We start from the raw sequence: 26,734 nt of genomic DNA on the forward strand, positions 1-26,734 counted from the left end.
GTAAATAAAATTTCCCTAGAATAAAATAGATTATGACTTCAAGGATAGAGGTTTATATGTAAAGTCTATTGATTAATTAAAGTTCAAGGGGAAATTTGTTTTCATGCAGGTAGCTTCCAGTTTCTTTATAATACTCTGTGTAGTGGGGTGAATATGGTGGCCCTAGGAACCTAGTGGTGGTACTAGTAATCTAGTATAGTCTGAAATTCAGAGGTTCTTTCTCTCTGATTTTATTATGGTATATATTAGTAAGAAGTACCTAAGTGTTTCATTTGGATGATACGTTGGTAGTCTTAGATTATTGTATCTTGTGCCTAATTTTAAAGTATTTATGATGCAGTTGATAGTTTTATATCTGAAATTTAATTAATGTTGGTGTCAATTACATTTAAAAAATACCAAAACAGGCTGTATAAGATTCTGGGAACTTTTAGGATTTAGTGATGTCTAATACAAGTTTGGTTAAATGAAATTTATACCCTAAACAATTTCACGTCATTTTTTTTGGCTCTAATAGTATTTAATTTATTAGTACTCAGACAATAACATTTTACTTTCATATATTGATAGCAAACAGTGAAGGGAGACAGAAAATCAGTACAAAATGATGATTATCAGCTATCATAAATCCATGAAAGATAGCTTGTCTCTTACTAAGAAGAATTTAATTTTGAAATGTGTGCCTGGGAAACAGAAGTTAGTATAACATTTCATAATTCATATAACAGTATGTGCAATTGATGGTAGTTGGAAGTGATCATTTTAAATTTGACAGTTACCTTGAAGAAAATGAGGATAATTAATTAAACAAACCAAAGTTTTCTTATTACTTGCTTTGAATTTTTAATTCAAAAATTTTAAACCATAAAAACAGAGCTTTTGCTATAATTAAGATATTGATCTTTTCTTGGTAAGATTAGGGAGGGGTTAGGAGAAAAGAAATCATGTAAGGAATGTACTATTTTTTTTTTACATGGGGGGAAGTTTACTTTTAATACAATTTTTATCAGGTAATCAACATTTGTCGAAGTGATAGCCTTCAGAACACCACTGGTTTTGCATGTATAGTCACTAGTTTCTCATGTGCAAATATTTTGCAGGTTCACACAGCTGCTTATCTTATAAAATATCTTGAAACCTGTGATTACCTGGCTAAACTGACAAGCACAAATACATGCCTTGCCGACTGAAGTTAGGCGGAAGATTGATTGATATCCATTCTTTAATGAGTTCTTGCTTTCTTGCTTTTTCTAAACATGTTCGTATTTTATTTATGGCAGGGATCTGATAAACATTCTTCGTTGGCTACCATACAAAGCATGACGTTGCCTTATTAAAATAATGTTAACGATTGTTATCCATAAGGTATCAGAAATACAATATCTGCATCAGGAAATTAATTACCTATAAGTAATGATAACACAATAAGGTCTCTAAGATATATATTTATTTTGACTTCGTTATTTAGGTTCAGAAACATAGATCTCAAATTTAGACATTATCTATAATTATAAAGCCAAATAAATGGTAGAGATTAACTTATAAATAGTTTGTGGCTCAGCAATTGAAATGAGATAGTGCAATCACAAAAGGTTTAATCATTTTGAATTGATTCTACAGATGTCTCTATTTTCTAAATCCCCTGTAAGCCTCTTACCTACCATGAAAGGTTAGCCCCATAAACCTGGCACATAAAATCAATCATATGACTTCTTTTCGTTCTGAGATTTCAAAGATTAAGACCTTCACTGTATAAGAAAAGTGCTATACAGAAGCTGCCTGTACATAAAGCAGCAGTCAGCAGTGGTATTCAGTGTCACCCAAATATTTGATGAAAATTTACACACAAAAATACCAGTGCTACTTACTTTCACATTTGCTGCCAGAACCAGGAAGGGAGGCCCAGAAATTATTTGAAAGGACAATTTGTTGTCAAAAAAGAGGTTTATTGATGAATGCATGTAATGTCCTTCCCAGACTTTTTTACCCAGGATGGCAACATATTTACCAGAGCCAAAAACACACAGTGTTTTGCCTCCTGGATTTTAGGAGACTCAAAACTCTGGAAATTGAAGGAATTTTAATATACAATCACCTAACCAGATCATACAAAAAAAGTAGCAAACAAGCAAACAAACAAAACACCTATTACTACTGTTATTGCTAAACCACCACCACCACCACCACCACCAACATGGTCCCCATTAACAGTCTTAAAACTCTAACAAAGATGGTGACATGTTAAAAAGAGAAAGTCCCTGATCAAGTGTTTTTCTCATTTCGTATAAATTTTGAAGTTCTTATGTCTTGACCCAGTGAAGTTATCAGAGACTTCTCAGACCACTTGAAGTGATTTGTAATGCATTCCAGGGTCAGATTCCAAATATTTGTCCCCCAGAAATTATGTGAGCACACATCAAAATATCATACTTTTGATGTGCATCTGAAACAAATTCTGTGTTCTAAATAAAGTAAAATTAATACCAACTAGTACGGCATGACATGAATTTCAAATAAGAAATGTTGGTAGAGTCTGGAGAAATTATTTCCTAATGACATACTGTGTGTAGATTTAATAACACTTCTTTTTAATATTTCATATGTTGAACACATAGAGAATTGGAATCTTGTTAATCATCATTTTAAAACATCTTTATAGAATGTAAATAACGTCAGTGCTTGCCTTTTTTCCATTTTAATGAAAAGCAAGTTTTACTTGGGGAGTAAGTATCCCTATTAAGTTGCTGTCATCCATTACCAGACCTGCTTAGAAGAAATCAGCACAGATGGTGGGTCTGCTACTTCTCTAACAAAAAATTGGCCTTTTTGGGGGGGGTGTGTGTTTTATTCCCTTTTTCTAGTTGAAATGCAAGCAATTTTTCAAGTTGAGAAACCTCTATAGGGATCCTTGAAATGTTTTATCCATTACTTGTACATTAGAAGGAAAATGTGATTAATGATTTATTAAAATTTTATAATAAAAAACTCAAACTCTTTGTTAGAAAAATATTTATTTATTTAGAAACCATATTTTTGCATACAAAGGCAAGGCTGCAGGGAGTAAGTTTTTATATCAATCTAGGCTCCTAAATTACTAATTTAGTGATGACACCACCATTTAGACCATGTTAAAAATACCTGTGTGGATCTTTTATTTATAGATGGTTCAGAGACAATTTGTCTATTGTATACATATTATGGAAAAAAGAACAAGGAGGTTTTTAATGTGTTTTATTTAGGTTGAAAATACACGCATATAGTAAAATATTCAAACCTTAACTCTACAATTCGGCATTTTTTGTTTTTGTTTTTGTTTTTTTTTATTTATACAAAATGAGCATTGTTATGTAACTAGGTCCCAAATCAAGAAACATATTACTAGAACTCCAGGGAGCCCCTTCAACCTTCTAGACCGTATCTTCTAGAGTAGCAGTTATGGTGATTTAGAACATTATTGACTCATTTTTAAACTTTTATAGATAGGGTAATAGAATATGTTCCATACCTTGCTTTTTTCATTCCACATTTAGCTTATATAAGATTTTGAGTATAGTTGTCATTCATTCATTCTCATTGCTGTATCATATATCATTATATAAATATATGACCATTTATTTTCCCATGTTAATGTTTATGAACATTGAGATTGTGTCCAGTTTGGGGCTATTTTGAGTAGTACTTCCCTGAATGTTCTTATATCTGTCTTTTGGTAAACATTGTTGAGTATATCCCCTGGGCCACGGGATATGTTAGTTTTAAAATACATTTCAAGTAGTGGTTTACATTGGTTTATACTCTCACCCACCAGAAGAGGCTCCAGTTCCTCCTGGTATCATCTGTCTTTTTCATTTAAACCATTCTGGTATGTATGAACAGCTATTGCATTGTGATTCTCCTTAGCCTTACAAAAACAGAAAAGAAGAACGTATTTTTAAAACTTATATTTCACTTGAAGTATCTTAAATGGCCTGCTGCAGAGTTTTTCCTTATTTAAATAATAAATAAGAATAGTGATCCTGAACTATTCTATAAGACACTAGTTTGGAATGAGATTCTTGATCAATTGTATTTGTGATAACATTTATCTGTGTTATCAACAGTGACAGTTAAGAATAAAAAATGAGATATTCTTCAGATTAAAGTAACATGACATTCCTACATCTTTTTTTTTAATGTTTATTTTTGAGAGAGAGACAGAGCGTAAGTGGGAGAGGGGCAGAGAGAGAGGGAGACACAGAACGTAAAGCAGTCTCCAGGCTCCAGGCCATCAGTCCAGAGCCTGATGCAGGGCTCGAACCCACGAACCATAAACCAAGTAACAGTTTACAGTTGATCATTGAAGAATGTGGGGGTTATGAGCATAATCAAAAATCAACATATGACTTTTGACTTCCCCCAAACTACAAATAGCCTACTGTCGACCAGAAGCCTTACCAATAACATAAGCAGTCAATGAACATATATTTTGTATATTATATGTATTACATACTAACTATACTTACAGTAAAGTAAGCTAGAGAAAAGAAAATAAAAATGTTATTAAGAAAATAATTAGGAAACAAAAATATATTTATAATATTGTATTTATTGAAAAACAAAATTTATGTATTAGTGGACTGAGGGAAGTCCAAACGTGTGTTGTTCAAGAATTTCCTGTATATAAAATTAAGATACAAGACTAACTTTCCATTACTCACTTTGTGTTTCTAGAGATATAGGAAAATATTTTTTTAATTAAAATTTTTTTTTTAATTTTTGAGAGAGAGAGAGAGAGAGACAGATACAGCATGAGCAGAGGAAGGGTAAAGAGAGAGAGGAGACAGAGATCCTGAAGCAGGCTCCAGGCTCCAAGCTGTTAACACAGAGCCCGATGCAAGGCTCAAACTCACAAACTGTGAGATCATGACCTGAGCCGAAGTCAGATGCTTAACTGACTGAGCCAGCCAGGTGCCCCCAAGCAGGAAAATCTTAGAGCACACTTGAAGTCTATTAGTTTCTTTTCACCCCACCAGCTGGTAGTATACAACTGTTCTTTGGGATCTTTGAGGAAAATAGTACATTCTTTCCTAATTATAAATAGTAAAACTTTTGAAAATGCTGTAGTTACAGAAAAAAAGAAGAAATGATTAAAACAAACAAACACTTTGCACCAAGCTAATTGTATCCCAATTTATCTTAGTTGATTTCAGGAGTTTTCATTAATAATTTTTGAGTGATTGTATTTTGGACCTCATGTTCCCTGGATTCATACCCTTGCTGCACACTCAACAAAATGTTGCCTTTGGGAAAGTTACTTAACCTATTCAGATCCTAGATCCTCAATCTATAGAGTAGGAATACTTACAGTATAAAAATTATATGATGTATTAATCTGGGTTCTCCAAGAAGCAGATGCCAAAAAGGGATTAAACACAAGAGGATTTATTAAGGGAAATATCTATTGGAGTAAATGGGGTGGACACTGAATAAAGCTGGAAAAGCTGTGAGTCATGAAGCACGTATGACCCAGAGTGAAGGGGATGTTAAAAAGGTTGAGTGAAAGCATTCTACCATGTAGTGCAGCCTAAGAAAGGTTAACAAGGGTTTCAGGGAATCCTGAGACAAACTTGGTCACCAGAGGAGCCCTGTGTCTTCTAGTGATGGCCCTGCTTATTAGCTCTGCTGCACTCAGTCACTGGTTGGGGGCAGATGCAGAAATAGATTTCAGAGCAAAGCCCATGTACCTTTAGGCAATTAAACTTCCAGTACTTTGAGGTCTATAGGCACATTCTCATGACCACAACAAATGATTATTATGCGAATAAAGTGACAAACTACAAAGGAAGTATTTAAAACAATGCCTGAATGATAAACATGCATTTGTCTATTTATGTGTTCATATTACTCATTATCGTTAATAGTACATTAACAAAGGAGCCACATGTTCAATCTGCTTGAAATATTTTGAAGAAAAATATAATAGTGCTATCGAGGAGTTAAGAAAAGCTTAATATTTAGATTTTACTCAATTCCTCCTAAGTAAAAAATATTATTACACATTAATAGATTTGTGGGCTTGGTTTCCTTCTACCACTGGTTATTGGTACATATTGACAGTGTCTAATGTATACTGGAATGCATAACTCTGTACCTTCTATTTCTGCCTGAAGAAGTGGGTTCAAGGTTGTTTTAAAATAAAAAAGATTTATTAATATCATTATTTTTGTCGTGTCCAATTGATATTATCAATATGAAAAAGTTCCATCATTTCTGTTTACATTTTTTTTAAAGTTTATTTATTTATTTTGAGAGAGAGAGCAAGAGCGAGCATGTGTACAGCAGGGTAGGGGCAGACAGGAAGAGAGACAGAATCCCAAGCAGGCTCTGCACCATCAATGCACACCATCTCCTGAGCAGAGATCAAGAGTCGGACACTCAACTGACTGTACCACCCAGGTGCCCCCCACAATTCCATCATTTAATTGGAAGGATCTAGTTAAGAATTGTTTGATCCACTTTTATGAACTGGTCATTGTGTATGCAAAATTTGGGGTGAAGCTGGATATTCCTTGAAAATTCTTTTGTGTCGCCATATTGTCAACAGTGGACTCTCTTTTCATCTTTTCAAAGAGATTCCATTGCTGTAGAAAAATACAGACGGTTCATATGGATAGTTGTGATAGTCTGCTCAAATAGAGGGAAGAAAAATTATATTAAACATATGAAAATGTTTGTTGAAAAGTCTCTGAGACCACTTTATTATGACTTTTATTTAAACAAACAAATTGCTCAGAGGAAAGTCTTAAGTGGAGAGAGTATGGAATGTTCAGGATGTGACCTCCTATCTCTTACTTTTCCCCATTTGTGCTCTTTGCAAATAGAAACCTAGTTATTCTTCCCTGTGTGTGTCATTCATATGCCTTTGCCATTTCTCCTGCTGGGATGTCATCCTTTGCTCTGGAGTTTGCGTTAACTACGTCATCTAGGACCTATTCTTTCCGTAATACTTCAAGGGCTAACACAAGCTCTAACTTCTTTAGTTTTTCCCCAAGTGTCTTAGTCAAGATGGACTTCTCTGAATGCTCAGTGTTTACTACCTGTGTTATTCCTACTTCTCACTTGACATACACAGTTCCTTCTAGCTATCCCCATAGCATGCTAAACCTCTCCTTCATTCCTAGGATCGTGACTGATGAATCTAAACATGTGTATGCTTACTAAGTTGATACTGTGTGATTATCATTTTGGGAAGATAGTAATTTGCAATGACTTTAACCACCTATGCAATCACCCCATTACATACAACACAATTTACTAGACCCTTGTTTAGGTATACGTTGGTGAAAGCTGATTGTGTTTTGTCTACTTGCAAAATATTTTGTCAGTTTAGTTGTTTATAATGTTTGTAATTTTGACTTGTGTGGTTAAAATATATGTATATGTATTTTATATAAATATATTGGTATATGAATACATATTTAATGTAAATACATATTTATATATACATATATATGTTTTATGTAAATACGTATTTAATTACATTTAATTATATATATAATTTCCTGATCCAATATGTAAAAGATATTGTTGGGACTCATTTGTATATTATATAAAATGAAGTAAGTTGACTCAGATAATATGGATGCAGACATATGTGTCATTCAGCAAGACTTGGTAACAAAGTGAAATGTGTATTAGCTTTCTTTAGTATATTGATAAGTGATGTTAAAACACAATCTTTGGTTGGGTCTTTTGAGAGAAAAAACATTAGAGTAGTCTATATTTACATGCTAAGCATTTACCAAAAAAAAAAATACTGTAGCTGTGCCAGGGTATATTGTCATGTACCCTTAAAGGAACAATATTCTGAACTCAAATATGTTCAAATAGTTATGGCAGATCATATTGTGACCAGGTTACTAACTCATATATCTTCCACTTTTCATTTTGTTAGCTATACTCAGCGTGTGGTTGGCAATGGAATCAAAGCCCAATCTGGAAATCCCGAAGTCAAAGTCAGAGGAACTGATCCTGTGATAAATCAAATTATTGATAAACTAAAGCACGTTATTCAGGTAAGTGACTGAAACTCTATTTATTGGTGTAATCAATGGTAAATAATAAGTGGTCACTTTCCATTTCATGTGATAAATCTGTTAATCCTAATAGTCCTATCTAAGAGTGAGTATTGGAATAAATTATTTGTATCTAGAGTGTTAGAAATATTTGAGCGATTTTCATACAGAATCAATGTACAGTAGTATTTCAATGGAGGGCAGTCTGTATCTGTGAAAAGGAGACATAGCCTCAGCATTTTGATATGTGATGAAAATCTCAGGATAAGCTTCATCCCAGTGAATAAGCTTTAGACATGGAGTCTACTGTGACAATTAGAGGAAACAAAAAACAAGTAAGTCATTTGCAGGCAACTCTCTAAGCCTTGCTGTGAAGATTTTTGTTCCATTTTCTATAAAAGTTGTCGTAAATGAATAATATGCATTTTTTGTATTTATTTTCTGTATCACGTTTTACATGTTACCTTATAATCTACTTATAATCTATAATCTGGTTGTTTATGAAATACTTCTGTTTTATCTTTAATAATATGTCATCAAGTGAGTATATACTGCTGTTTTTAACATATAGCATATGAAGCATGAGAATTTCTATCAAAAGAACACTTCACTGAACTAATCTTTTAGTTAGAATCAAATATTATGTTACATGCTGTGAAGGCCACCCTCCATTCTTCATTTGTTGGAGTTTGGGGTAAGAAGGACTATTTTCTAGTTATTAGTCTTTTTATAACAATCTGTACATATATTTTCATTTTTCCTAAGTTGAACCTTGGATGGATAGTTGATTCTTATTTCTAATAACTAACATAACAAACTTAAAGTACTGACTCTATTAATATTCAAATATTCTAGAGTCACTGGTATGCTTTTCATAGTTGCTCTGCAAAACCTAAGTTTATGTAGGGTCTGTTCTTAGGATTCCATTTTTATCAAAGTCTGTATCTTCATCAAAGGAAATTCAAGGAGGATATCAGGGTCTGTGTCCAACATTTATCCTGTCCAGGAGGCAATAATGGTATTTTGCTTATTCTATGACTGGTGCGTTGGGGAAACAGAGCTCTCAGCCTGGATGGCAGAACTGAAAGTTAAGTTCCATTGAGAAAAGTGTAAGAGAAAAGTGGTGTCACATCTACTAGTGAGTTAAACTTCACAGCCTTCCCTCAGAGAGACACTTCCCAGATAAAGTAAGTCCTTTATGCTGTTATTACGCCAAGTGTTCAGACATTTCTTGGACCTCAGTGGTCGTGGGATTGTGTCAGGAGCTAAAGTGACACTGAAGGAGGTATTGTAGTGAGCAGTATCAACTAGACCGTAGCCTGAGGCAGAATGGTTGAGATCAAGATGGACAAACCCTGTTGTCCTCAGAAGCAGTGATATTAAGCCCAATAGTAAATGTCGCTCAGGCATTCAAAAGGAGGAATTTTTGGAAACTTGATTTTTCATAAAAAAAACAAAGAAGACCTCCAGGTGAAATTAGTCCTGACTCAGTGAGAACCAAATGGGGATTCAGGAAAATTTAGGGTATTATTTTAATTCTTGAATTTCCAGTGGCTCCGTAAACAATTTATTAGGAACTTGACACATAATTGTTGAGGTTTCCCAGGAAAGAGACGCTGGGACAGAGATATCTGTGCAGGAGATTTCTCGCAGCGTGACATTATAATCAGTAAAAAGACTGGAAGAAGTGGTGCCTTAAAGAGAGAGCAGTTGAACTTTATTGTGGTTGTAATGGAAGCCTCATCTGAATCCAGTAGGAATTCTGGAGGCTTTCAGCCTTTCAGTTTGGCCTGCGTTGGATGAGGAATTGGATCATTGGACCAGTAATTGGATGAAGGCTGTGAGGGTGGGGGCGGGTGGTATGTTAACTCAGCTCTGAATCACCAGCGGCCAACAATATAACCTGTGGCTGAAGGAACGAATGCCTTGGTCTAGCCAGCACTTCCTAGCATCATGAACCGTAATAAGGTATGCAGATCTAGATTATTCAGAAATTCAAGTGTTCACTGGTCATAAAATCAAAAGAGCTTTAAGATGAGGTGGTATCTCTCCTTGGGATATGGCAAAATTTTAGTGGTCTCCAAAGTGGGGTAAGCAGTCTCCAGAGAGTGTACAGGCTACGCCACTGGGGGGCAGGAAGGAAAAATAAAACTTCAGTGTATATTTATTTTGCTTCATTATGTTAATTTATTTGGTCGTAGGAAGGTGGGTAACATGTGTAAGAGGGCAATGGCACATGGCTATAGTGTAGAAGTATGTAGATATATATGTCAAGTAGGTGTGCATTCAATACATACATGATGAAAACCTGTTATAAGTAAAAGAGACGGAGCTGCTATATAGGAAAGAGTATACAGATATAAGTAACCATATTCCTGAGGAAATAAGTAGATATTCAAAATATAAAGGTTTATAAAAACTCTTAGGAAACCGGTTCACGGATATGTTGTCCATTCAGCCTAACATCACCATCTTCTTGTTTCATAGGTTTAAAGCCATATCCTTTTCAAGATGGCAGAGGGAAATAATCCCACTTTTTTTTTTATCTCCTGTGTTAAATTGAGTCCCATTCTTTCATCTTTACATTTGTGAACATCTCCAGTTATTCATACTTAAGTTTTGTTCTAGAACTACAAGAGAATATCATATAAAATGCTCTTTTTGAGGTCTGCCTTTTTAAAGTCTACTAGGATGATGATTGAAATTTAGATTTTTATTGAAGATAGCAGAAAGTCATATTTTGTACAGGTGGCATGAAAATATTCACACTTAATGTCTTAGAACACGTTCTTTCCTAAGGCAGCTCTCCTGGAGATGAAGGAACATTTTTGTTTTCGCTAGACTTGTGACTATTGATAATATGTGTGTGCCCTGGCAACTATCAAGGGACAGTTATAAAGACCTGACAAAGTGTCAGGTCTGAAGAGTTTCAGAAAATTGTCTTCTATAAGTGATAACTTCTTAATTTTGGAGTAGTGTGAGACAAAGGGAGGAAGTAGAAGTAGGAATATATTTCAAAATCTAATCTATGGATTTAGATCATCACTTATTTCTGTTTGGCTAGAACTCAATCTGTTTGTTATTGCGATGGATATTAACTGCATTTAACAGTTAAAATGACATCTCTCATCATATAGATAAGTAAATGTTCCTCTTGTCCTTTTCCTTCTATGTAAGTATGTGGAAATAAACCATATTTATTAGTAAATTGGCTCCATACAATTAGCCTCCAAACACCTTTCTTTTGGCCTGTCGTTGAACTGTACCGCCCTTCCTACCCTGTAATCTCTATAATTAGAGTCACTAACTAGACAAGTGGGTAGGAATTTCACTTTAAGAAATGGTACTTTTTAAACGTCTTAATAGCAAGTACAATAACTATAGCTGACAAATGTTATAAAGAAAACAAAACGGGATGAGGTAGGAAAAGGTACTTAAGAAGCATGTGTTTTGGGAGGCCATTAAAAGGAGGATATTTGGGTTGGTGTTAAAGAAGGAAAAGAAAAGAATCAGGAAAATCTGAGGAACTGTGTTTGGCGCAAAAGGAATAGCACATACAAAGGACCTGTGGCAGAAATAGGTTTATTGTATTCAAAGAACAAACAGAAGCCCATGTGGCCAGAACAGAGTGACTGAACGGGTAAGAGATAGAGATTCTGAATTAAGATTTGATAGTTCCAGCAGGGAGTTCAGATTTTATCCTAAGTGGGATGGGAAGCCAAAGACTGTAGGCAGAGGATGATATAATATAATTAATGTTTTATAAGGGTAGTTTTGGCTTCACTTTGGAAATGGACCAAAAGTAGAAGAACAAACATAGAGGAAGAAAGTAACAAAACAAAAGATTGTGGCGATTGGGACTAGAATAGGAAGAATGGCTAATATGAGAAGCAGGGAGATTTAGATAAATAGGAGAAGGAGAGTTACTCAGGATGGATTGGAAATGGGATTGAGAGGGAGAGAGCAAGGATGAAAACTACATTGGGTGGGATGATAGTGTGATTAAGTGAAACAAGGAATTCTGAAAGTGGAACAAGTCTGGAGTTTAGTTGTTGGAGTTAATTGGAAATTATGGCTCTGTTACATTTGAAATACATCAGACTCTCAAGGGGAACGTCCAGGATTCAGTGGCAACCACACAGCAAGAGGTGCCCGTTGGGAGCATCAGTGTTAGATAATATGTAAGTCGTGGGACTGCAAGGTGGCCACCTTCTTGTTAGAGAATAAATTCTCAACAAAAACTGTTAGAGGATAATATAAAATAGCAGAATCATATGAGAGATGTATATTCTGAAAGTCTAGGAAAGGAGAAAGCATTTATTAAATGTATGTGATACCACGTAGATAGAGAGTTGATCTAGGACAGACAAGGTATTTAGTAACATTAACTTTTCTTTTACTGAAAGATAATCAATGTCTATTATAAGAAATTGAAATGGGTTATTTTAGAAAATTTTCAAAATGAGTGGAAAATAAACAACTTATACTTGTAAAACATTAAGCAGGATCAGGAAATAAGCAAGCCTTCTAGGCTCTTGCTAGACTTAATTATACATATAATTAGATCAATACTTTTACATTTTTGGTATAACCGAGTGAGATTCAAGAGTACATTTATTTGGTTTTGTGTCACAGAGTACTCACCTAACAACACGTAACATATTTGTTTCCATAAAATAAAATGCTCTGCAACGTGGCTGCTGGTGCCTGTATAATATTCTATCATATGGAAGGACTATAATTTTATTTAATCTAAAACTGAAGTTGGATATTTAGGTTGTTACCAATTTTTCACTGTAATAAATACTGCTAATAGGAATGTTCCAGATGAAAATTGTTTTTATAACTGTTTCCCCTTGTGATATATTTCTAGATGCTATAACCAAGAATCTATTCATTCATAATTTTAAGTATTTTAATAAATATTGCTAAATTTTTATTCAGGAAAATTCTAAGAATTTATACATGAAGTGAAGCACAGGATATATGTCAACTTTCTCAGCATGTTGAAGGAATAATTGGGAATTTGGCAGTGATTACGCATGGGTGGTAGGAAAATCACATGGAGTTCTAGAGACCAAAGTAGCAATCCTTTAGAAATGTTGGAGGGGCGCCTGGGTGGCGCAGTCGGTTAAGTGTCCGACTTCAGCCAGGTCACGATCTCGTGGTCTGTGAGTTCGAGCCCCACGTCAGGCTCTGAGCTGGTGGCTCAGAGCCTGGAGCCTGTTTCCGATTCTGTGTCTCCCTCTCTCTCTGCCCCTCCTCCGTTCATGCTCTGTCTCTCTCTGTCCCCCAAAAAATAAACGTTGAAAAAAAATTAAAAAAAAAAAAAAAAAAGAAATGTTGGCTTGAACTGGTGTCACCTGTGGGTACTCCAAGTATGGCCAAAATAAATATTTTAACTAGAAAATAGTTTAGAGGCACCTGCATAGCTCAGTTAAGCATCCAATTTGGCTCAGGTCATGATCTCACGGTTTGTGGGTTTGAGCCCGTGTCCTGCTCTGTGCTGACAGCTCAGAGCCTGGAGCCTGTCTCACATTCTGTGTTCTCCCTCTCTCTCTGCTCCCCGCCCCCCATTCATGCCCTGTCTCTTTCTCTCTCTCTCAAAAATAAATAACATTAAAAAATTTTAGAAAATAGTTTATAAAAAGTTTCAAGGCTTCCTAGAGAAAGATCCTAGCGGACACAACTTTAATTTTATTTTGTTTAGGACAAGCCCTCTATTTTTAAAACCTACAAGACAAAAAATAAGTTGCTCACAAGATCTCATATACATGGAGACTTACAGATTGTAGGTTGGACCTCAGGGATCTCAGACACTTCAAAGTCCCCTCCTCCTCTGTAAATCCTTCTGAATTGGGAACAAGAATCTTGGAGAAAAGAGGACAATCATGCCTGGCCTTCTGCCATCTGTGATTCTGACCCCTTTTCTGGAGAAGCCATTGTGCTAACATGCTTCCCAGGGGTTTCCTACATTTTAAGCCTGTGCTGCTTGAGGTAGACAAGCTTATACCTTTGAAAATTACCTGTGATGAGTATGGTGAGGAATTTTATAAAAGGAGAAGCTCTAAAGGGTTAACATGAACTTTCTTAGATGTTTGCATCAGACGAAATTGCCCTTTGATAATAGATTGTAAACAATACTTGATTCCTCTTATAGTGGCTGAGGAAATGTATGAAAAATTTAATTCAGAATTCTTAGCAAATTTATTTTAAAACTTCTTGTTGTTCATATTGACTAAGCTTGTGTAGGGCAGAGTTGTCAGCCAAAAAGTCACAGTTTTGCAGCAATTTATCTTTAAATATTAAATAATATCTATCATTTTTCTGAAAAAGAAAAAAAAGTGATGTCAGCAGTTAAAAACCTAACTGTTGAGCATGGTTAGTTAGAAACAATAATGACCCATAGCTTAGAAATTACTTTACCTACTTTCAATGTGAAACATAAAAAGTAATATAACAATAATTTTCTATAATTCTTTTATTGCAAAACCAATAAATGCTACAGTGTTGTTAAAAGTAGTGGATTTAAGTAACATTTTACTTCTTCAAACCTCCAAATTCCAATACATAAGAGAACATTATCAGTTTCTATTAAATATTCATTTTTATAGAGAGACTAAAACTTCCTTGGAAATATGTCTTCATGTGTAAAATAAATTTGATTTTTAAATGTGAGAAAAAGCAATAATCATAACCATTTGCTTAAAACTACAAAATATATAGACATTTTATAATATGTTTTTCAATACTCATAACGTACTGGGTTCAAGCAGAGATGAAGTCTTTATTTCATGTAGGAAAAGACTGTGCTAAATTGCCTTTTTTTCTTTTTTCCCATTCTGTTCCTAGAATACTAATATGATAAATAGTAACTTTAGAGCTGTAATAGAGTGAGAAGTTCTAACTTAAAACTTAGTGGCAGTTAGGAGGTTAGTGTTTATATATACAAAAAATATATATGAGATTTTTAAAAACATTAATATGTCGAAGTTTCTGAATTCTGAAAACTGCCTAAGGTTTTTTTCATTAAAATACTGACTCTAATACACATTTTAGAAACTTTTTCTTACTGATAATAGCTTATAATAGTGATGCAGAACCAGTTAATCACCACTGATTGGTCAGTGGTATCAGGTGATTCTGTGAATTTCTTTCACTTCTACAAACTTCTTTTCTTGCTCTGAGAATTCACCACAGCACTTTGACTTATCTGTATTACGCACCAGTGTCAGGCTTAATCATATTGATATTCCAGAAAGATAGACACCTTTTGATTTTACTTAACTGTGCAGTAGTAACCAAAACACATTTAGTTATCTTTTGGTTCAGATGAAAGTATTTGAAATGTACTCAATAACTTGGAATGGTCATCTAATTTAGCAATTAGCTGGTCTGAATAAATTCAATGGAAGGTTGCTTTTCTAGAGTGTGTGGTATAATGCGCTAACTTTACTATTGGCCATTTCATTAAAAAAAAATCAACTGTCAGCATAAAACCAACCATTTCAATTAGTGTACAATCAACTGGAAATGAAAGGATTTGGGTTGGCCATTGATTTTTTTTTTTTTTTTTTACTTAAAGTGTATGTAATTGTTTTATGTTGGATAAAATTTTACTTTATATTTGCTTGGATGCTGCTGATTCAATACATAAGAGAATATGTATTGGATATTATTATTACCTGTTAAAATTTGAGCCATTTATCTACCAGGTTTTCCATTTCTCAAACATATTGCGAGAATTTTGAACACTAGAACTTTTATACTTTATATTTTGGTAATTAGGTAAAACTAGAACTATTTATAGGCTAAGATCTTTAATCTTTCTGTTTGAAATATAACATAAAACATAATTTCACAAAACGAGATTCCAAATTATAACCATCTCCCATAAAAATTTATATTTATTGCAAAAAATTGAAATTACCAGAATTTGAATTTTTTCAGGAACTACAAAATGTCAAAGAACCATAATAATAATAAATAAATAAATAAATAAATAAATAAATAAATAAATAGCAAAGTCCCTTTTATTTCAATAAAATTCACTGGCCACAATATTGCAGTATGCTAAAGAGCATGACTTTTGAGTTCCCACAAGGCATATGACTAGATTCCAGCTCTTGTAGATACTAGCTGTATGTCTATAGTCACCTTAATTAACATATTTTGTTATATAATCAAAAAAATAAAAAAATCACAAGTGTGGTAGGATGTAGACAAAGTGAAACTCTCAAACACCACTGGTCGAATGTAAAATCATGCAACTACTTTGAGAATTAGATAGTTCTATTAAAGGTTAAACATAGAGTTACCATACGAGCCAGAAATATTACTGCTAGCTGTATACCTAAGAGAAAAGAAAACATGTGTTTACACAAAAACCTGTACATGAATGTTGATAGCAGTGTAATTCACTCATAATATACAGAAAGTAGAAACAATTCAAATGTTCATCAACTGATGAATGGATAAATAAAATATTATATATCTATAAATGAAACTTTGTTCAGCAGTTAAAAGGGATTACTATGGATAAATGCTACAACATAGAAGAACCTTGAAAACATGATAAGTAAAAGAAGACAGTCACAAAAGATCACATATTGTATGAATCCATTTATATAATAAATATTAATAAGTATATTTCAATATTTTGACATCAATTTTCATTTCTATATAGAACATTATTTTATACTGGCAATAATTGTATGGTATACTGAAGGCTTATCCTACGTAATCCTAACAGTTTTGCAAATACTGTGCTAAATAAAATACATAATTCCTTTTTAATTTTAATATCTGAATATCTGTAAAGTTTTATCAATTTTCCTCTTTTACTTCCTGATCCACTCAGTCTGATTGCTGCCTCCTTCACTCCACTGAAATTCTCTTGCTAAGGTCACTGATTATCTTTTGTTGTTGTTGTTCAGAATCTAATAGCCTTTTATAGGTTGTTATCTCTCTTGAACATTTGATATCACTTATCTGTGCTATTGACTATATTTTCTTTGTTCTCACTCCTTTGATTTCCTTTCAAGCTTTCTGATCACTCTATCCCAGAATCTTTGTGCCTTTCTTTAATTTCTTTAAATTAAATTCAATGGAAGGGTTTTATAAAGTTAAGGAAATATTAAAAAAAATAACACACAAAAGAGAAGGAAATAGAAAAATGATGAGACATTAGAATTTCACTCCAGAAGATCCAAGTAATAAGAATTTCAGAGAAAATAACCAAAGTAATAGAAGAAATTTATCAAATACCATTTTTTTTCAAAAGTAAGGAATCATGACTCCAAATGGAACCCACCAAGGATCCATCACAATCAATGAAACATACACCACACACAAATAATTGTGAAACTTCTGAATATTGAAGAGAAGATATCAAAATCTTCCAGTGAAAGAAATAAATATATATGTGTGTGTAATGCATACAAAGATAGGGTTAGATTTATAGTTGCTTATCAACAGGAATCCTAGACAAAAATGCAAAAGCAATACTTTCTAATTATAAAGCAACTGATTTCTGGCCTGAAATTCTATACCCAGCTAAACTAGCAGTCAACCATGAAGATAAAAAGATTTTCAGATAGGTAAGGATGCACATATACATATTTTATTATGCTTTTTGTAGAAAGCTCTTGGCAATGGGAGTAATAAAAAAAAGAATATATGGGGTTTAGGAGACTAAACATCAGATTGAAAACATCAGAACAGGGAAAAAGGTGGCTGTGGAAGGGAATTTTATAAGCTAAAAAGGAAAAAAATAGTAACTTAAAGTGATATGTTGGGGTCACCTGGGTGGCTCAGTCGGTTAAGTGTCCGACTTCGGCTCAGGTCATGATCTCGTGGTTTGTGAGTTCGAGCCGCATGTCGGGCTCTGTGCTGACTGCTCGGAACCTGGAGTCTGCTTCAGATTCTGTGTCTCCTTCTCTCTCTGCCCCTCCCCAACTTGTGCTCTGTCTCTCTCTGTCTATCAAAAATAAATAAATGTAAAAAGGTGAGATGTTGGAATGTATGGAAAAGATATTACTAAGTATTTGACAGATCTGCTAAAGCATTTGAGAAAAAAACAGGGTAGATACATAGAAAGATGTGATAGATTCAAGGCAATTGATAGATACCATGACAATTATAGATTATAGGGGAAAAATTTTACAGAAAAAAAATATAATCATAATAAGATATTGCTCTGAAGTAAATAGTAGATTTGTAGATACAACTATTACATTAATAAAAACCTTGCTAAAACTATATTAGTTGGATGGGAAAAAGAAATGGGGAGTTGGTGGTATAACATAGAAAATCGATAAATATTGCCAAGAATTGACATTCAGGAAACAGAAAAACTGCCTATTTACTACCAGTTATGTAGATATGTAAGGTTAATACCAGAAAAATCCATCAGGTTGATTACTACTGCTTACAGGAGCAGGAAACATGGCATATAAAGTGCTTGGGCTTAGGAATGCTATTTTTTCTTAACATAGACCTTTTGGTACTACTCAGTTTTCCATTAGATATGTTTATTACTCTGATAAATATAAACATGATTTTACAAATGAAAGAGAAACTCTACATCAGAATTTATATGGACCTGCTTGATCTCATCTTCCATGTCTCAAGCCTCATTAGCTAGTTACTCCCGTTTTCTACACAAACCTGACATCTAATCTCCCCACAGATGTACTCCTTAATGTTTCAGTTTTTTTCAACTGTTACTTCTAGGTGTTTCATCCTGTCTTAAAAACAAGAGAAAATAAAACAAATTGTTGTAGTTTTTAATTGCAACAAAACAATTGTACCTATTTTTTTCTTTGTAACTCCTGGTTATCCATCATGTGTCAGTTTTTTCTGACAAAGAACCTGTGTGCTCCTGTGTTCTCCTTGGCACTCTCTGACTTACGAGAATACTTGTTTAGAAAAGAAAAATCAAGGAATTAAAAAACTGGGGTATTGGATGGTATTGACTGTGGCCTCTTTCTCTGTATCCAAATATCTTGGTTAGTCTGCTATTTTTTATTATTTCTGACCCTAATCTTTGTCTTCCTATTCTGACTCTAGTGTTTTGGGCTTATCACACAAACATTGCTAATTTTTTAGCTTAAACTAGGCTGATCTTCGTGCTGGTAAAATGAGAAACCTTTCCTCTACCTTTTCTGCATGTTAATTCAAGTTCATAGTTCAAACACCCTCACTGAACTCTGAATTCCTAGGGTCATAATAGTTTATAAGGCTTCCCAAACAGCCCAGCTTTTCTCCTCTTACTATTCACAGTTTTCTGGGCCATGTACAGTCCTCTCCTGGCAATGGCCAGAAATTGACTCCAAATACCCCAAAGTTTAGCATGCAGAAAATAATTCACCTGATTTTCTGAAGCACTCTTAGGCCACACATAAATTTTAACTGGCTTATGTGTACTCTCAGCTTTCTGCAGGTATGTTAAGAGTCTGTAGTGGCAGACTCAGTAACTGTACTCTGTAATTACTTAACTATCATTTTATGAATGTGGTTTGAAGATGTAATCCATCAGTGCAGAGGAGTTTCAGGATATATTTCTTGCAGTTCAGAAGCACTTAACCAGATGGCCCCCTATAGTTTTGGAGCAGTTAATGCACCTTGAAAGTAGGCTGACAGTAGCAGAATATGGTCATGGGGGATTGACGGGAAAGTCTGTTAGGCACAGGGTATTGCAGTAGTGAAATAAATACTCCAGAGATTTATTAAAAACTAAACTAAGTAAAAGTCCTATTTGTAAAATTAAAATATGAATTATAATAACCTTAAGAACTATGATAACTCTTATGAATATAAGTTCTGCATTTATTATGTATTTCACATTGCTATAATGGAAGCTTAATCAGTTTCATTAGAAATAAAACAAATCATGAGTTTTATAGGAATGAGTGTGAATAGGCATTTATATACCTTTTACAAGTCAGGTCAGTTACTCTTTCTGAAAATGATCATTTTGAAATTTTATATCTGGAAATTTATTATCAAACAAGGCCTGAAATTCATTAAACAGATGGTGAAATCTAATTTAAGTTCCTTTAACATTCCTTTTCTTTCTGTCTTATAAAAGCAAATGAGCTTGTCATCTGTTAATTATAAAAGCAAATCTGAATCTATTAGATATATATGTAACAAAACAAGATAGTTGCTAAATTTACTCGATCCTAGTGACTTTCTATTGTACACATTCATTTTTAAGTTAATGATAAGAAGATCTTTTCAAGGTTTTTGTAAAAGAATCACATTATCAGAAAAGTTTACATTTCTAGAAAATAAATATGTTCTTAAGGCCCTTAATAAAGCTTGAAGACCTAATTTTTAGAAATTTTTAAATATTTGATTTGCACCCATTAAAATGTATAGAGTTTAAATTTCATAATTCCACATCTTAGAAAATGTAGAAACATGCCTCAAGCCTATCAAAGTGAGTTATTTATATACCTAAATTCTGATGTAAGCAACAATATTGTGTTTTTTATTTTAATTGATAAATATTGAGCAGCAAAATTATCATATTTCATCCAAGGACACAGTAGTCTTATTACAAAACTCATTTTCCATGTCTGTTTCTCAAATATACTCATAACTAGAGTATTTGTCATGTTTCTATGCTAATTCATTAAAGTGTCATGTTTCACCCATTCTTAAAATACCTTTTTATCTGACACTTTAAAATGTATTGCAAACCTATAAATGCATTTCTTGGGTTTGTAATAACAAAACTATTGAGAATATTATCCATTTAAAACAAGCCTTTATGTAGATCATCATTTATGATGCCTTTGACTATAATCTCCATCATGTCATGGGATATACCTGTTATTTTCTCATTGTGACTAGCAGAGTGCAGGGAAAGATAAGAAATGTTTAATATATATCCACTGAATAAGTAAATGAAATTTATAATTAAGTCGATCACTATGTGTAAAATTTAAATGGAACAGGAAAATGCATCTTCCCAATTATCAAGTTTTAATAGAGACTATTTAAAATCAATCTAATTACAAATACTATGCTTTCAATCTTAAATTATAACTTTAAAATTCTTCTTCTATTTTATTCATCCATATATTCATTCATTCACTGAACAAACACCAATTTCCTCACTAGGTTCCAGGTATGTTAATAGTACAGGGAGTAAAAAATATGATTAAATGAGGGCATTGATGAGAGTGAATATATTATAGAAACAATACCTATAGCAATTATGATGTGGTATGCTTCTGAGTAAGTAGGTGAGAGAAGGCTGACAGAAGACTGATACTATCTCTTTACTTTATTCAACTAATGTTATTGAAGTTTTATTATGGATCAGGAAATTTCCGAAATAGTAGGTTCACAAAATTGAGTAAGACCACGTTTGCTTATAGTAAAACATTTATTTCCATAATAAAAAGATAAAGGGATTCACTTTGTAGATTTTATACTAAGATTTCTGATCTAGCTTCGCAGAATTAGTCACAATTTTAAGAACCTAGAAGGCATTTAATTGAGAGTGAATATAAAGCAAATTACCAGAGGACATTTAATGAAATACTGTGGTACAACTTTCTTCAATTAGAACATAGTTCTAGTTTGTTTTAAAGATATTATAACTTGCACATAGTAGATGTAATGACTGAATAACAGAAATGCTCAACAACACCTTCGTAGCAGTTAGGCTATTGTCACAATAATTTTGTGTTAAGAAACCATGCAAAATTTACTGAGATATACCAATAAGCATTTTTTTTTCTTGTTCATGAACCTGTGGTCAGCTACAAGTCACCTGATACAGGCCATGCTTGGTTGGGATTTGCTTAAAGTCCAGATCTGATGTACATGTTGGTCATCCTGCTGAGATCACAGAACCGAAAGCATGTTTTTATGGTAGAAGTCAAAAGCACAAGCCCATCTGTGCAAAAACATGCCACCTTTTTCTGTGTTTGTTCCTCTAAGATATCCGTTTGGCCAAAGCAAAGTCAGACAGGAAATACTAAAGCCAAGCAATGGAAACGTATATCCTCCTCCAGGGATACAGATGGGGAGAGAGTAAACAATTGCTCAAAAATGATCTTATCTACCAAAATCTTCTTGAAGAGTTAAAAATAATAATATCATTGCATTGTTTTCATTTGTGTGAATAAGGCTTTGCATAAGCACAGTGCAATATGAAAATACTATTTAAACTCTTCCTCTATATTCATAACATTGCTACATATTTTCCACTTTGAGTATATTTTTATAAGCCGTCTTTGCACCAATCTGAAAACTTTGTATTTCAATTTGATCAGGAAAGGCACATCAACTTAAATCATCATATAAAATATTTCTCCGTATTTTGAATGTTTTGTGCTATTGTTAATGTTTTGTAGAGAAAACTTGAACTGATAGAATTTATTGCTAAGTTAGATACTGATTTATTTTGATGAACTACAAAAATCAGAATAAATTTCTAACAGAGAAATTACACTTGAAATACTAGTCTTAGCTCCAAAGGAGATTGGATTTTTATGTTAAACATTTGGATTGTAATTGTTTTGTTGGGACTGGTTTATTAAAGTATAATTAGTAACATTATCAACAGAAAAACATGCTGTGCTATAATTAAATCATTTAACTAATCATTTCTTGATGACTTAATATTCTAGATTTCTCAATTCATTCAAGTAGATAAGAGTTCTCTGTAAATACAATTTATTATCGATAGTTTGCTTTTCTAGAAATGCTTGAAAATTTAGAATTCTGCCTTAACATTGTTAACAAGATGCCATTCTGATATTGATGCATTATGTTTATCTATAAAACGTGAAACAGGACAGAAATATAGGATGATCAGAACATTTGCAACCTGTTTGCCTTTGCAATTATCAGTAGTAGAATTCCTTTTCTGTCTTCTGTAAAATAGAGAGGATTTTGGAAATGTAAAAGTTCCAGGTTCAATCTAGGAAGAACTACTTTTATACTGCTGTTATGTTACAGGAAACCAGTGCTTTCAAACATAATTTTTGTTTCTTGTGTTCCATGCTTAGAATTTGTTCAACCAAGCCAGCTATTAAAACTAATAATATAGGGCACTGAGTAATGCATAGAATTGTGGAATCATTATATTGTACACTTGAAACTAATATAACACTGTATGTTAGTTATAGTACAATTAAAAAGTCTTAAAAATACATACATACATACATAAACTAGTAGTATAGAGAAGCAGTTGGGATCTCCTCATTCTTCCCAACCCATGAAATCTGTCACTGGAATGAGGAGATGGAAATACAGCCAGTTGGACTATGGATTCTTTGCTAATGATTATATATCTTCTTTTAAGAAGATTCCTCAATGGGCAAGAATATGAAAGCATGCAGAGAAATACTTGAGTTATCTTGAGTTATCTAAAGCATATCTAAAGCATATCCCTAGCAAACTCGGTAGGTAGATCCATTTAAGTGAGACAAGCTCAAACTGATTTTGCACATAAGTGCGTATATAAGTTATGTGTACACACACACATATCTGTATACTCTCAATCAGCTTTCAGTTACTAAACTGTTAAGCTGAACTGAATGATCATTCTAATGTTTTTAAGAAACATGTTAACCTGGCACACAGACTGTCTTAATAAGAATAACAAACGACTTGTTGTTCTTAATACTTCCTTACATAGCGTGTCACCTACTTTCTTCCCCATGATGTCCCCCACTAAACTGGTCTCTAAACATCTGTCCCACTCAGAGACACTAGTTGATATTGTTGTTGTAAAGGACTTCAATAAGCATTTATTTTACCTATTTTTATCCTAATGTAATTTTCATATCATAGTCCCATTGGATCAAGCAGTAGGAGTTACATGGAATATCTCTATATGACATCATAGAGTAAAGAAAGGAAAGTTGTATTTGGAAAGTGATCAAGTTGATAGTGTCCCTCAACTGACCAAGGGCCATGAATTATGTTTCAGTATAGGAGGGCTGGAGTGAGGAGTTTTAAAAGTTTGTTTGCTTGTTTGTTCGTTTTGGCAGCCAACAAATGGTCACATCGCATGTTTCAGGGTTCCAAAGGATCCTCATGGTGGTGCAAATGCAGGACAAGAGGAGACACTTAATTGTGCTCTAGGCCTTAAAAGGAGGCCAGAGCAGGAGTTCCAGAAGTTAAGGATATCAGGAAGGCAACCTGTGGAAGTAGGCACCCAGGGAATCCAGAAATCTTTCCTCAGTCCCCATATCCCTGAACTTCCAGGAATCTACATCCTATTCTCCTTTAGTGAAATATCACTCATGGTCACAGCAATATCAAAAAAGAATTTGGAAAGACAGTCAACATTGGCTAAATGGAAGGCCTCATAGTCATAGCATGCTTGAGATCTGAGGAGCAAGGAGGAGAGATACAAAGAGGAAACATAGTGAAATCTAGAATGAAGGACAAGAGGCATAATGCTAATTTCTTAAATTTTACTACAAAGAAATAGTAATATTTCACAGATTGTCTTCTCAACACCAATTTCACAAATGTAAATACTTGAAATTTTTCTTCTCAGTCCTTTTCCACTACAGGTAAGTCCAGAGGAGGGCAGCTGGAATTCAGTTTCCACTATCACACTCATTCAGTCCTTTTCCAAAGGGTCCAGAAATCCTTCTTGAGTTCAGTAGGCTTCAGAGTTTTTCTTATGGCTCTGGCAATCTCAACTTAGGTCTGATTCCCTCCAACCTTACTCTTCCACACTCACCTGGACTTTTTTGGTGTTAGTGGGCTGCATGTGCTATTATTTTAGCAACAATGATATAGTGAGTAATTTCAACTTTTAGTGTTAAATAATTATGAGTTTTATTTCCTTATCTAAAATATTTATAAGAATGTAAGAATTTCAAGTCAAATGGTCTCTAAAGTAGGGGAAAAAACCCGTATTATGCATGTCTTTCAAAGAACAGAACTGTACTATTTGTTTTTAAAAATGAATTTACTTTGTGTCCTTCTAGAGTTTCAGCTGGATTGTCTGCTATAGTAGAGAGAGTCTATCAACAATAATCTTAATTTTCTTTCTTTTTTTTGAGGATTTCAAAATTAAAATTGGCACTAATCCACCAATTCATTCTTTTCTCTTTATTGGATGAGTGCACATAGATTGCTTTATCTATATCTTAATTTTCAACATAAACTTTCAACAGAATCTTTCATGCTTTATCGCTGTGTAAGCAGATGTGATTTTTATTTTTTTCCTTTTCATTGAACAGTTACTTCATTTGAAATTTATCGCTTGATTTAATTTAACTTTTTTCGATGGTGGATACATCTGTTGCTACCTCTGTTTGGTTGTCATTTTAATGGGTTGCTAGAAGCTGTGACCAAAATAGTTATGCATTTTCCTGCCTTCCTGCTATCCCTTTATTCTTTGTTTCATGTCTATTTATTTTCAAGAAGTGGAATTGGCATATTGTCATAGATTTGCTTTTTGCCTTTCCAAAAGTCTTTTCCATAATTATTTTTATTTATACCTTTGGAAACATTTTATGATTTAATTTTACATAAAACACCCAAATTCCATTAGAACTTCTTCAGTTTCCAAAGCATGCTGGCATACGTTATTTAATAGTTATTACAAAATGATCTTTTGGGGCAATAAATTTTGATATGTAAGGACAATTCCCAAATGTAACTTAAAGGTGATAAACTAGTCTTTAATGACCTAGAATTAACGTGCATTTATCATTTTAATCTGCATAAAAGTTTAAGAAGACTATGTATTCAGGATTAGTTACATAATTTTCAAGCCTCAGTGTGAAATGAAAATGTAGGAAATTGAAATCTCTTATTTCAAAAGTTACTAAGGATTCTGAAGAGATCCTACAATAGCAGGTGCACAGGCTTTAATAAGCAGGTCACATGCCCATGAAGCCAGCCCTGAGTGTGTTTTTTTAGGCTCAACATTTGGTTTGCAAGCAAATCTTTAAATTGAGAAAACCAACACTGAAGAACATTTTTACAAGAATGTTTTAAAAGTTGTATAATAATATTAGAACTGTAGAAATGAAAGACATCAAGATCACATATCCAACCTAAATTCAAAGCATGGAATTCTTACATGAATTCTCTGATATTACTTGCCTTTTGGACCTAATATTCCATCCATGGGTCCACTTTTGAATGATTCTAGATAAAATTTCTATCTTATTTTAGCCTAAAATCTAACTTTTGTAAAGTCTAAATACTGTCCCAAGTTCTTCCCTAATAAACAATTCAGATAACTATATTTTCTATTCCATTAGGTAGAATCATATGAAATTGTCAATATTGAGCCTTTTTTGGCCTCTAAAAAAGGTAGTTTTATGTGTTTTCACCTAAGACATAGCAGCTCACTAAATATGTGAAAGCAGGGACCGTACAGCCACCATCCCCTGTTACCAAACCCATATACATACCCTTTTCAAAAACCCTAGCAAGTCCTCTCTGCCTCAGACTAATCACTCTTTGACTCTTCACTATTATTCATATGAGAAAATTTCTAGACCCTTTAACATGTTGGTTGAGTGACTTTAACAATTAGGTTTATTAATTTTCCTCTTACAGTTTGACATTCTTTATTGAAAGGAATGCGTCAAATGTGACTAAGGAATCCTTCTGATAATGTCCTATCTTCCATTTTCTAACGTGTTCTCTCCCATTAATTTTTGAATTAAAAATATAGA

At 33.5% G+C, this 26,734-nt stretch overlaps 1 protein-coding gene across 1 annotated transcript in view; it reads left to right on the forward strand.

Annotated features, from left to right (window-relative positions):
- The window catches only part of GPC5 (glypican 5), a 682,201-nt gene that overhangs the window by 467,344 nt on the left and 188,123 nt on the right, over nt 1–26,734 (forward strand). Inside the window, exon 6 of the mRNA XM_047075274.1 lies at nt 7,934–8,054. Within this exon, the coding sequence (XP_046931230.1) occupies nt 7,934–8,054 (121 nt within the window). The remainder of the gene's footprint in view (nt 1–7,933; nt 8,055–26,734) is intronic.

Source organism: Lynx rufus, unplaced genomic scaffold, assembly GCF_022079265.1.
Source record: "Lynx rufus isolate CCGP_SWC_20201006 ecotype Redwood Valley unplaced genomic scaffold, mLynRuf1.p SCAF_1, whole genome shotgun sequence".
Classification (NCBI taxonomy): domain Eukaryota; kingdom Metazoa; phylum Chordata; class Mammalia; order Carnivora; family Felidae; genus Lynx; species Lynx rufus.